The 12,642-nt window shown below is 55.3% G+C and overlaps 5 protein-coding genes across 5 annotated transcripts; 2 read left to right on the forward strand and 3 right to left on the reverse strand.

The window, feature by feature from the left end:
• Positions 1–2,011: 2,011 nt before the first annotated feature.
• Positions 2,012–4,110, forward strand: V2A60_005492 (uncharacterized protein; the record flags this gene model as incomplete). Its single annotated transcript, XM_083256802.1, has 2 exons — positions 2,012–3,470; positions 3,596–4,110. The coding sequence occupies 2 exons, from the start codon at positions 2,012–2,014 to the stop codon at positions 4,108–4,110; spliced, it is 1,974 nt and encodes a 657-aa protein (XP_083112928.1).
• A 528-nt stretch (positions 4,111–4,638) lies between these two features.
• On the reverse strand, positions 4,639–5,862 carry V2A60_005493 (WD40 repeat domain-containing protein; the record flags this gene model as incomplete). Its single annotated transcript, XM_083256803.1, has 2 exons — positions 4,639–5,644; positions 5,753–5,862. The coding sequence occupies 2 exons, from the start codon at positions 5,860–5,862 to the stop codon at positions 4,639–4,641; spliced, it is 1,116 nt and encodes a 371-aa protein (XP_083112929.1).
• Positions 5,863–6,923: 1,061 nt separating this feature from the next.
• V2A60_005494 (ADP-ribose 1''-phosphate phosphatase) lies at positions 6,924–7,526 on the reverse strand (the record flags this gene model as incomplete). Its single annotated transcript, XM_083256804.1, has 1 exon — positions 6,924–7,526. One exon carries the CDS (start codon positions 7,524–7,526, stop codon positions 6,924–6,926), a length of 603 nt encoding a protein of 200 aa, XP_083112930.1.
• Positions 7,527–9,253: 1,727 nt separating this feature from the next.
• V2A60_005495 (uncharacterized protein) lies at positions 9,254–9,601 on the forward strand (the record flags this gene model as incomplete). Its single annotated transcript, XM_083256805.1, has 1 exon — positions 9,254–9,601. One exon carries the CDS (start codon positions 9,254–9,256, stop codon positions 9,599–9,601), a length of 348 nt encoding a protein of 115 aa, XP_083112931.1.
• An 887-nt stretch (positions 9,602–10,488) lies between these two features.
• V2A60_005496 (chaperonin 10-like protein) lies at positions 10,489–11,705 on the reverse strand (the record flags this gene model as incomplete). Its single annotated transcript, XM_083256806.1, has 2 exons — positions 10,489–11,143; positions 11,272–11,705. 2 exons carry the CDS (start codon positions 11,703–11,705, stop codon positions 10,489–10,491), a joined length of 1,089 nt encoding a protein of 362 aa, XP_083112932.1.
• Between the last annotated feature and the right edge of the window lie 937 nt (positions 11,706–12,642).

The following is a 12,642-nucleotide window of genomic DNA, read 5'->3' on the forward strand; positions in this document are numbered from 1 at the left end:
ACGGCGTTGGCGAGACAAACAAACATGAGTGTGGAGAAGTTGTCGAGCACATTGGAATGTACCGAATGGCATATTAGACTGGATCAAGCATTTGGAGCGACATGGGGATGGCATTGTTTAGAGCGTGCTTTTTTTTTCTTGATTTATTGCGCTTTGCAACATTCCAGCGATGAATTACATACCCACCACAGCTCGCAGGCGGAGTTTTCTCAGGACTGGACCTGCCTACAAGATATGGGGCTCCGTAGTGAGACCTGATGCGGAGACTTGCATATATATCTATATAAATCTATATAAACCCTTTAATTAACAAAGTTGAGAAGAATAGTTGCAAGAACTCGCCGTACCATGGCCAAATTCGCCTCTTATGCGTCCCCACGATAATAATCATTCGATGGTTATTATTTGTTGTATGTGACTTTCAGAATAGAAGGTCCCTCGGGCCCCCTGCGTTCCGCAAACTAAATGGTAGTTCTCATAGAGTGTAGCCTAGACCTCAAATTACTTGCCATTCAGTATTACTGCCTAATTGAGGCATCACTACTTCGTCACAGTAGTCCATCAACCAGTCACGCCATCGTTGAACGCTGTCTTCCTCCCCTTGAAGAATCACACTGGGTCCGGGCCGCTTCCTTGCAAAAAGATCTCGCGAACCATGCAGGCCGAAATCCACCAAACCCCCAGTCAATGATGGCTTTTATCGCAAGGGTAACAGGGTCAACGATTACGTCATGTTGGCCGAGATGGTCGTGGCAAAAAGACATAATCTCCTTTGGCGTCCCTTGGTTTCTAGTAGCTGTTATACATCCGTCGCCCGCCGGTGACCCGTTGAGGAGGAGATAGGAGGGATTCGCTAGGCACGCCAGGCATGGTGTTGAATCATTTATGCTAAGTCCCTGCACATGTTGCGTTTGGAGATAGAGGGCTCCGTCATCTTCAAACGTGTATTCTATAGGTGGAAGCGGAATGTTTGTCTCCTTACGAAGAAGCCAGAGAATAGTAGCATTAGTTTTCTATCGCTAGGGATAGGTTATTTAGGGAATTATGATGGTGCCTTCGGAGACGGATTGCCATTCATACCTTTCTAAGCGTCCGTTTCATAAACTAATGACCGACGTAGAAGTATTCTTTGTTAGTCAGGACAACCTCGCAGCCATATTCTCGGCGGTTATTTAGTTCTTGCTTCGTAGCCATTCTGAAGTCGTACAGGCGCTCTACTGTGTGAATGTTGATTGCTGATTGCTAATTCAACAATTTTCATTTTTGGTCAAGCTTGGGCGTCATGAGGCAGGCATTTATGAAGCTGACGCTAGCAGTATCACAATATTTCTACTTCTAAAGGGTGACTTGGAATAGCTAGCTTAAGATACTATCGCTAAGCTAGCTATTTTACTGATGCCTTTATTATCTCCTATATATTCAAGTAATTAGATTAGTAAGAACAGTATAAACGACTGCTCATTTCGCAATATATAAAGCCTTTTAGTAGTTGTAGTTTCTAGAAAGGTTTCTAAGCACTTGAAGCAACTTTCCTTCATTTCGAAAAAAATAAGGAGATTATCAGAAAATTAAAATTTTAATTCTAATATTCAATTAATTTGTACTCCGTATTTAGTTACTAATTTCCAACCCTGCGGAGTCAACGCCAGGCCAGATCATGGCAGTGTCTCCGAATTCTCTCTCTCGCCAAGGCCAATCTATCGTCAAACAGGATTAGTTTTGACGGGGACTCTTGTCGAGCTCCGGTCCGCACGGCCCTTTTAAGCATAAAAATCGACCTTGATGTTGGTCGTCCTTTCTACACGGCCTCTGCAATGTCCACTTGGCATACCACCTGGCAGGGTTCGCTTTCCGATGAGTGAATTTATTTTGTCTGCCTCGTCTCTTCCGCGATGGGGCTGCAATATTCGTATAATAAGTAGTGCAGGGACGAGGCATGGCCATGCATGCGCCAGCCGCCAGCCTTCCTCATCTCAGGATCCTTCACAGCCTGCCTTCCCGTGAAGCAAAGATGACGAGTTTCATCAACGTTGGCGGCCCTTGGGCTGTCCTTGGTCTCCTGGGCTGCATTGCCTCTGCCAGTGTCGTATTCAACGGTGCCAGCGTCCAGATTGACGACTTATACTACTTCATCGACCCGCACGTCGCCGGCGAGCTCCCCATACCCCGCCTGAACCACACGGCGCTCGCCGGCGGCGGCTTCGCGGCCGTCACGGTGGTCCAGAGCGCAGGCAAGGCGACGAGTCTCGATTGCCTGCTGCAGAGCTGGGATGAGCTCGACGACGTCTTTGGGGCACCGTTCCTTGCCGGTGGCGTCTACGTCGCCGACAGTCGCTTTCTGAATACCTCGGAACCGTGCTCTGTGCAGCAGCAGCAGCAGCAGCAGCAGCAGCAGCAGCTCCTCAACATCAGCGCCCCTGTCCAAAGTCTCCCTCCCAATGCCAGCCTGCCCTCCGGACCGTATTTTGTCAACGTGCACACGGGGCGGGCGCACCGCGCGCTGCGGCTCTACGACGACTTCACCAACTCGTTTACGGGGTCGCTGCTGCAGAAGCCGGACGGCAGCGTGCAGACGCTGTCGGCGCAGATCCCCACGGCCATGACGCTGACCGTTGGCGTGCCCTCGCGGCTCTACTACGCCGCCACGCCGGCGCGGCCGCTCGCCGGCGTGCGCGTCGGCATCAAGGACCTCTTTTGCGTGCGCGGCGCGCGCCGCTCCAACGCCAACCGCGCGTGGTACCACCTGTACCCGGCGTGCGCGGCGACGTCGCCGGCGGTGCAGCGGCTCGTCGACGCCGGCGCCGTCGTCGTCGGCTACCAGATGCTGTCGCAGTTCGCCAACGGCGACACGTACGGGTCCGACGCCGTGGACATGCACATGCCCTTCAACCCGCGCGGCGACGGCTACTCGGTCCCGCAGGGCAGCTCCGCCGGCGCCGGCGCCTCCGTCGCCGCGTACCCATGGCTCGACCTCGCCCTCGGCAGCGACACGGGCGGCAGCGTCCGCGGGCCGGCCAAGGTCAACGGGCTCTTCGGCAACCGCCCCACCACGGGGCTCGTCACCCTCGATCACGTCACCCCGCTGTCCCCGACCCTCGACACGCCGGGCTTCCTCGCGCGCGACCCGGCGCTCTGGGACGCGGCGCAGCGGGTGCTCTACGGCGCCAACTACACCTCCCTGGCGGACGTGGCGGCGCCCGACTATCCCAAGACGGTCTACACCTTTCGCTGGCCCTCGCAGAAGGGGCCCGAGGTGGACCGCATGCTCGGCGCGTTTCTCAACGCAACCTTGGCCATTACCGGCGCCGCCAAGGTGGAGGAGATTGACCTGGAGGCCCTGTGGGCGAGCACGCGGCCGACCGAGGTGGGCGACGTGACCCTCGCCACCTACCTCAACCTGACATATGCGACTCTCGTGTCGAGCGAGCAATGGGACCTGGTCGGCAAACCCTTCTTTGCCGATTATGCTAGTACGTGACCACCGGGGCGGCGGGGGGGGAGGGCGGAGGACGCCGCTGCACAACCAGCTCGCTTCGAGTTTTTTTTTTTTTTTGGCGCAAATCTGCTAACCTTTTGTGATCAACAATCGAAACAGAAAAACACGACGGCCGGAAGCCCTACGTCAACCCATCCCCCAACAACCGCTGGGAATGGGCCCGCCAGCAGCCCGCGTCGGCCTACCCGGCCGCCAAGCGCCAGCAGGAGACCTTCCGGGACTGGTTCCGGACGCGCGTGCTGGCAGCCACGGGCGACGCGCGCTGCTCGTCGGCGCTGCTGGTGTACAGCGACTACTACGGCGCGCCGGACCTGCGCACGACGCTGCGCCCGGTGCCGCCGGTCCGGGGCCTGGAGGACGTCTTCTACAGCTCCTTTTCGGGGACGCCCGACTTTGCGTTGCCGCTCGGCGAGGTCCGCACGCGCAGCAGCGTCACCGGCAAGGACGAGCCCCTGCCCGTGTCGGCCGACGTCATGGCCGCGCACGGCTGCGACGGCCTGGTCACCAGGCTGGCCATCGAGCTGGCCCGGGCGGGCGCGGTCAAGGTCCCCAAGGCGGGCGGCACGCTGGACGGCGGCGAGGTGCTGTTCCGTCGCCAGATGGGGTCGTTCTGATCTGTTGTTCGGGCCGGTGCTCCTGCAATAAGAACGAAATGTACCTAGAGGAGAGACAGAAACATGAACATACAGAGTAGTAGCAGACATTGCCGGGTATCTTGTCAATATATACAGTATATAGAGCCGTGCTAGTGCACCGTGATTCAAGCAAGCAGTTTAGAACAACTATCGATTTTATTCTAGGTTGAGCTGTATGATGTTGTGGCTGTTGAAGTAGCCATATAAAGGTGAAACAAGAAGCAAGAGAAAAACAACATGGCCTAGAAGGCTGTGCCAAAGTAAACCAAAGCCAAGGGAAAAAAAAAGGACCAATCTCCAACAGTTTTGGATACCAAAACAGCTGAGAGCCGACCGAAAAAAAATGCTTCGCTTCCATAAAGTGCTTTTTGTATCCAATCTGAGCAAACAATCTCTCCAAACTCCAATGGACTCAAGCCGTCCAAAATAAAATCCAACTACTCAATGCATATATCCCCTTTGTAGCCCTCCGTCACGCTTCTTCAATGTCAGGCTAGAGCAGACCACCTATGCCTTTTTGGCCATGTCCCAGACCTCGAGGAAGCCGTCCATACGGCCCAGCAGCACGGCACCCGCGTCCGCCGAAAAGGCCGCCGCCGTGACGAGCGCGCCGCCGGGGCGCTCCGCAACGGTCGCGCCGGACAACACATCCATGATGTCGAACCCGTCCTCGGTCCAGCAGAGCATGTACTTGCCGTCCGGGGAGAGCGCCAGCGGGACGCCCTCGGCGCGCCTCACCGACGCCAGCGTGTACGAGGTGACGTGGCTGGCGCGCGGCATCCAAACATGCACCGATGCGCCCCAGACGGAGACGACGGTGCCGCCATCGGCCGCGACAACGAGCGCGCGCGGGTTACCGGCGCCGAGGCCCTCAATCTCGAGGCGGGCGATGGTCCTGCTGGTCGCCGGGTTCGTGAGGCGCAGGGTGCCATCGCGCGAGGCCGTGACGAGGTGCATGTCGGGTGTAAAGGCGGCGAAGGCGACCTTGTCAATGTGGGAGACGACCCGGCCGAGTAGCGCCCCCGTGCGAGTGTCCCACACGCCGATGCGGTGGCGGCGCGGCTCCGCGGCGGCGATGGCGCGCCCGTCCCGGCTCCAGGCTACGGGGTCGCCGCACGCGCCCTTGATCTCGAGCAGCGACTTGCCAGTGTGCACGTCGCGGAGGAGAAGCGACGTCGAGTGGTTGTAGTCGACGCCGGGGCCGAGCTGCACGGTCCAGTCGCGCAGGGTGGCCACGCGGGCGGTGGAGGTGCCGCCGCCGACCGCGGGCGCAAAGGCGGCGTGGCCGCCGGGCACCTTGGACAGGCCCCGCTGCGAGTTGAGCTCAAAGATGTCGAGCCAGACCTGGTCCATTTGGCCGCCGTTGAAGGTGGCGTAGGCGATGGGGTCGCGCGCGTCGGCGGACAGGCCAACGCTGTGAATCTCACTTCGAGCAGCAAGCTTACGGTAGCGCAGGCTCAGGCCGAGTTGCTCCGACGCCACGGCAGAGTAAGCAGGAGCGTCTGTATTTGGCCTACAGTGATTTTGAGTTAGAACGTCTTTCTCATTGGCCTTGGGCTTTGATGGCACTTACATGGCTGCTTCTGAGACCGAATCTCGGGACGACGGCTATATAGCGCACCGAATGAATTGATTCGTGTAAGTCGTGTGAATTGAAGTGATAAAGGTCAGAGTTGCGTCGAGAGTAGAGTACTGTTTGATGTCTTGTATAGTCTTTTCAATCATGTCCATTTCTTCAGCAGCGCCTGAGCGGGCGAGCCAGCTATTTATATCAAATGCGTGAATGATGGTAGTCATTCACGATGGGCTTGGTAGCGCCTAGTCCATCGCACTCTGGCGCGCACCAACGAGCCCCCGGCGGGGCGGCTTAGGAAGCAGAATTGTATAATTGAGAGAGAAAAAAGAGCCTGCAAAAAAAAATTGAGAATAATGCTGGCGATAATTCAAGATGGGTGACTCGAAGTGTGCCGGAGCATGACAAGGGGTGCCGGCAAGGCTGCTTTGTCACAACCCGGGTGGCTCTTTGACGGAAGCCAGGCCGTTATCGCTTAGCAATTCAAGATGTCGCGACAGAGAGGAGAAAAGACACCAAGGCTGGGGCCATGTGGCTTGAGAACGGAGACTAACCAGCCCCATCCAGGCCGTTCAGGGTCTGGCCGGGGAGGCTTCCTCAAAGTCTGAGAACTGGACTTGACGTGACTGCGTTTGCCGCTCCGAAGAACGGTGGGTGAAAATGCGAGATGAATTCGATCAATCTGGATGTTATTAGATCAGACAAGGCGAGCGAGCATGGACGCAGGAGCCATTGTCCAATCTCTGGTTGAATTGAGACGCCAACCCCTCTTTCGCCTGGCGCGGCCAGTACGTTTTGGGCTCGCCGAACGTTGACTCATGGTGTTATTTCTTCGCCGCGTCCATTTTTGTATTAGTCCTTGTCAAGGTTATTTCTGGGATAAAGCCAGCTTCTGTATGCATTATTCGATAGGTCCTATTAACAGCCCGTCTCTCCAAGCCAGCATTATGCCTTCTGCATTGGTTCTCTTCGCTAATTTTGTTTAACTTGTTGTAGGGCTGAATGCTAAGACATGAATTTGTGCCTGCCTCTCACCAGACGTGCTCTGTGGGTGGACACAAGTGGTCCACAGGGCTGAAATGAAAAGCGAGATACGAAGCTGAATAATAGCCAGGCAGGGAGGAATTCTTGATGCTGATGTGTAATCCATCATGATCGAATCAGAAATACAGCGGATTGGGGTCATCACGCCGTTCCAACAGCCTACGCCCCGGCGTCATCACTTGCTCTGTTGTCTCGGCTGAAGGATCACCGTCCACGTTGCCTTGGCGCCAGCGAATTCCTCCTCGATGGCCTCCAGCGTCCTCTGCCACGATACGCGAAATGCGCCCGAGTTAAACATGGGCGAGTAAATGGCAGCCCCCTGTTCTGAACTCGTGGCCTCTTCTTCTTCTTCTCCTCCCTCCTCTAGCTTTCTCCGGAACGCCTGGAGGCTTGTTCGCGTCTGCCGGACGATTGTATCTGCATCGTCTTTGCCCGGCTTCCCTGTTGATCTATTGGGCGCTCCGTAACCGTAGGACGTAAACAGGCACACAATGTACACTCTGGGCGCGCCGCGGGCCACGTCTCTCTCCTGGGGCGGGATCACGAGGCACTGGCCCGCCAGGCTGCGCGGCGGCAGCTGGTCTCTGTCGCTGTCCTTTGCGGCTTGGCAGAATGCTTTGTAGATCTTGCACGCGTCTGGGAACACCTGGGCCAGCTCGGCAGCGATTCCAGAGCCCCATGTGGCGAGGCAATTGGTCGCGTGAACAAGGTGGCTGTTTGGCGGCAGTTGGCGCAGCGACAAGCGTGCAGTGTTGACCTTGAAATCGGTAGCTGGCATGGTGTGGGCGTGCTTGGTACTGGAGTGTGAGGGAAATGGCTCAGCACTGTCTCTTGGTATGTAGCACTTTGATTTCATCACAGCTTGGTTGCTATCGAATGTGCATGCGACTGATTGAAATAGGCTTCGCGATTCTGCGTTGGTTCACGGTAAGCCGCCGTTTGAGTCACGCACGCTTAGTTAGGCTAACTACGGGACAATCGTCAGGCATAGAAGTCAGCTGAATATATCCTCATCGCCAACAAAAAAAAAATTCTCTTAGTTAACGATAATTTATAATCTTCTTCGTTTTCCCTTGGATTTCCTTTTTCGACTTGTTCCTCTCTTAACATTCGGCGATTTCCGAAGAGTCTCGACCTCCCGAGGAAACCGCAGTGCTCAGCTAAACGTATGTTTGTGATGGACTCAAGAGTTGCTTGAAGGACCATTATCAGAACAGAATAAAGACATCGACTGGTCGTGTATTTCTCTCGCATCGTATCACAACTTAAAAAGAGGGCAATGTGGTCGTTGTCAGGTTTTGACTTGTCCTTCCCCTACGTAGCGAGAAGAAAGTATCGTCGAATTTCCAACAGAACCAGAAAAATGCGTATCACTTCTTGAAAAGAGTGCTCTTCTAGATAGCTGTGGGTAGAAAGCTCATACAATATAGCTGTATCGAGTTAGCGGAGCTAGAGTGCCATCATGTGTTGGTCTGCAAAACTCCATATATTGTCAGGCATACTATATTACTCGAGCATAACCACAACATCCGATTTGGTTCTCCTTGAATGCATACCCTGTTGCCTAAGTGCAACTACTTTGGTAAAACTACTAGAAGGCTAATACTACTTGGTTAGCTCACTGGTAGATAGAGATATACTTGAATCGCTTTTTGCTCATTCTTCCCAGATTTAAGTACTTTTTTTTTTTCAAATGCATAAAGTACCTGGGCGCGTTAGATCCGCCCGACGCCTAGGGCACGCTGCGCGTTGTTACTCTTAATATCATTTTTGACCCTAGCATTTGATTTGAAATGTATTGTATTGCCGCGGAAACTCAGTAATGACTAGGTACGTGCATGGTAGGTCGGGTCAGGGTACGAACAGCGGGCTTGATAAGCAAGAGTGATACGGAGCGACGAGTGACACAAGGTTGCCTTTTTCTCACGATATAATGATGACAGCGACACCCTCCACAACTTCCTCGAGGATGAGAACGTGGCACATGTGGTTCGCAAAAGGCGGTATCTGTGACGGGGCGCCATGTTCTTTCTCCTACTCAGTATCCACTGTATATTTTTCATCTACGCATTTGTGAGATAACTACGGATCAGCCTTTAGCTAAAAACGCTCTCCTCTTGATTTCGGTTGATGGGTGAATATGCGTACACGGGCTTCATATACCTGTACCGTTAGCAACGTCGTGTTTATGCTTGACTTGTCTGGAAAAGTGGTGATAGCAGAAAGTCGGAAACGGATTCCTGGCGTAGGCAAAGCAGCCCAAGTTAACAGTTCATGCTGCGTTGTGAAATCGCGCTTCAGCCTCACGCGAATGCGCTCTATTTGGATGCGTAGTCCGCTAGTCCAGAACGTGGCGACCCCGGCCCAATCCACCCGACGAGCAGATATAAATCGTTGATGCCCTGCCGATGAAAACCGGGTAGCAGCATCACATCTTTCCCAACGCAACTCAGAGTACCTCATCTTTTGCATTACTTGATACGCAACATCAACCCGGGCACCAACATGTCTCCCCAGCTCATTACCGTCATCACTGCTCTGCTGGCATTGGCAGCAGCGAGCCCAGCCCCTGGCCTCCTCAACCTCGAGAAACGCTGCATAGCAGTAGAGCAGTACTGCGGCAACGGCGGCCAGTGCTGCCCCGGCTCCGCATGCAGTTATACGAGCTCGCGCTGCACCGCCTACGGCAACGAGGGCGCGAATTGTGGCAACGCCGTGCCCTGCGCGGCCGGTCTCGGATGCAGCTACAAGACGAACCGCTGCACCCCATATCACACCGCCGGCCAGCAGTGCAACGATGGGGTGCAATGCGTCGCTGGCTTGAACTGCAACTGGAAGGGCGTCTGTGCCTGATCCGCCATGTCACCAGAGAGGCTGGCGAATGGGCGACATCGAGACCGGTGCATCTTGGGACTTGCAGAATATTGAATCTGACCAAGTCCTCAAATTCATGCTCACGCAATTATACACCGTTTCCACATTCGGAACTTGTCAAGGCAAAGAGCCTCCAAAGACCTCTTCAGCCCGACGGGCCGGTGTCCGACGGTCCGGTCCGGCTTCCCAAGGCCTAAGAACGCTGAGCATTAGACAATCCCTTAGCCTAGCCAAAATCGATACTATCAATGACCATTGCTTCCGTTTCGACCCCCGTAGTAGAATATTCAACCTTAATATTATGTCATACGTATCCTTTGTTGTGAAGATTATTAGAGTTCCAGAAAAAGGCTCTTTGGCAACTGAATCGAATAGAGAACGATCTCAGTCGACAATAGACATTCGCAGTGCTTGGAAGGGATTCCCAGAGCGAGACATTCCGAAAAGGTCAAAGACTACTATAAGCACAACTGAGCATCGATAAACTCTTGTAAGTAGTAGCCAAGCATCATTTAGAAGTCTGGGCACGGGTTTGACCAACGAGATGCGGCAATGAGTGCGTGTCGTCCAGCTAAGTGGCAACACAAATGTGCAATAATTGCTTTGATAAATACAGAAAGAAAGAAAAAACCCTTCTATCAACTCAAAAATTTTGAAAATGATTTTGTTTGAAAAAAAAAAAGATACTTGCTGCGGGTAAAAACGTCCGAACAGTACCATCAAGGTGCTCGGCAGGGGTTAATTTCGCGCCGGCTTATAAACCCCTCCCCCCCGGATTCCCATATCAAGGAATCAACTGCAACCACGACATCCCGCTGCGGGTTTCCCCTCCTACATCCCCAAACGCCTTTGTGTGTGTGTGTGTGCTACGCGCCAAACTCCGCCTCGTAATTCGTCATGCACGAGCGGTAGCGCGCCTTGTTCGTCTCCAGCTTGTCAAAGGCCCGCTGCAGGCCCTCCTTGGACAGCGGGATGGGCTCGACCCACGAGGGCAAGCCCCTGTCGGCGACGAGCCGCAGCATCTCGAGCATCTCGGCGCGGCTGCCGAGGTGCGAGGTGCCGATGAAGCAGCCGTTGGCGATGAAGTCCTGGTTGCGCACCGCGAGCCCCTCGCCGCCGGGCAGGCCGACCGAGTTCCAGCGGCCGTGCACGTCGAGCAGCCGCAGGTAGCGGCCGAGCTCGAAGCCGTCAAACGACGTCGCCGTGTTGACGATGAGGTCGAAGCTCATGGCGTGCGGCGCGCCGTTGTCCCAGCCCGCCTCGCCCGTCGCGATGAAGCCGTCGGCGCCCATGGCCCGCGCGTCCGCCTCCTTGGCCCGCGTGCGCGACAGCGCCCACACCTCGGCGCCCAGCGCCTTGGCCAGGATGATGCCGTAGTGCCCGAGGCCGCCCACGCCCACGATGCCGACCTTCTTGCCGGGGCCCGCGCCGAACCGCTTCAGCGGCGAGAAGACGGTGATGCCCGCGCACAGCAGCGGCGCCGCCTGCGCGCTTTCGAGGCCGTCGGGGATCGGGTACACCCTGTTGCGCCCCCAAAACGAAAAGAGCGGCAAAACCTGTCAGCACGTCTCTCCAACATTTCTCAGTCGTTGATGAGGGTTGAAAGGGGGTTAAGGGAAAGGGGGGGGGGGGCAACTGCGACCGCTTACCAGTACTCGTGGACGCGAACGTGTGACGAGTAGCCGCCCTGGGTAATGTGCTGCGTGTTGGGATACAGCCCGCCGTAGGTGTCGACCTGCTTGGTGCAGTACGTCTCGTTGCCGTTCTTGCACTGGCGGCACTCGAGGCACGAGTAGACCTGGGCGCCGACGCCGACGCGCTGCCCGACCGCGGCGAGCGTCACCTTGGGCCCGACGCGCACGACGCGGCCGACGACCTCGTGGCCGACGGCCAGCGGGTACGGGCAGGCGCCCCATTCGCCCGAGATCTTGTGCAGGTCGCTGGCGCAGACGCCGCAGCACTCGACCTTGATGTCCACGTCGACGTCCTCAAACGGGCGCGGCGCCCAGGACTGCTTCCGGAAGTCCTTCCACTCCTCGGCGCTGGGGGCCTGGAACCCTGTGAACTGCTCGGGGTAGGACATGGCTGTTTATGCTGATTTCTTCGACTTTCTCTCTCTCTCTCCAAAGGTTTCCCTGGCACAGACGGCTTCGAGAGTATGATTGGAGAATATGATTGGAGAGTAAAAGGGCAAGAGAGGACGAAAGCTGGACAATATAACAAGGGGAAAAACTTAGAGCGAAAAGACTTGTGGCGCATCCCTATCCTTCTCCTCGTAGAGCTCACCCCGCCAAATTGTTGGCGAATGCGCCGCCAAACATCAGAGCAAATTACCCAATTGAGACAAGCCAACGGCTCCGTAGTCCTGTCAGTCTCTGGCGTGGTTGGCCGGATCCGTGGGGGTTCAAGCAGCAGTAGACGGCTCTGGCGGGATTATTCCACCAACCAGCGTAGAAAGGACGGGGCAGCGACAGGCCGGTACAGCTCTTTCGGGGCCCGGGACCGGGCCGGAGCCTGTAAGCCGTTGCAACATCATCCTCACCATTTTTTTTTCAAGGGCCCGTAATCCAGCATGTCACGAAATAGCTCTATTCTCTACATGAGAGATGGTTTCTCCTTTTGGCCTTTTCTTCACATCCCCGAAGCAACAAGAGCAAGGGCGATCAGCACTGACCGAATCCCCGCCCCTAAAAAGCGTGTATACAAGAAATGCTCCGTAGTGGTTCTATCAAGACTTTTCAGAGACGTAACAACGGCATCATGGATTTCTTAAACGACCCAATTTATTCATTAATTGGTTTTTGTTTGATAAAACAATCGTTCAAGAGTTTAGATCCAGCAGCGTAATCCTTTCCCCCCCCCAAAAAAAGAAGGAAACCGACCTCCGTCGCCACAGTGAAAGAAGGACTAATGAGAGAGCCAGAGCCTTGTCACAGCTCATGCGACGAGACCTAACCTCCTGTCGCTTTATGTCTTCTCCTATACGCTTTGTGGGCGAGACGATTCAGACGTAGCCGCAT

This window comes from Cordyceps javanica, chromosome 3, assembly GCF_051103115.1.
Source record: "Cordyceps javanica chromosome 3, complete sequence".
Lineage (NCBI taxonomy): Eukaryota > Fungi > Ascomycota > Sordariomycetes > Hypocreales > Cordycipitaceae > Cordyceps > Cordyceps javanica.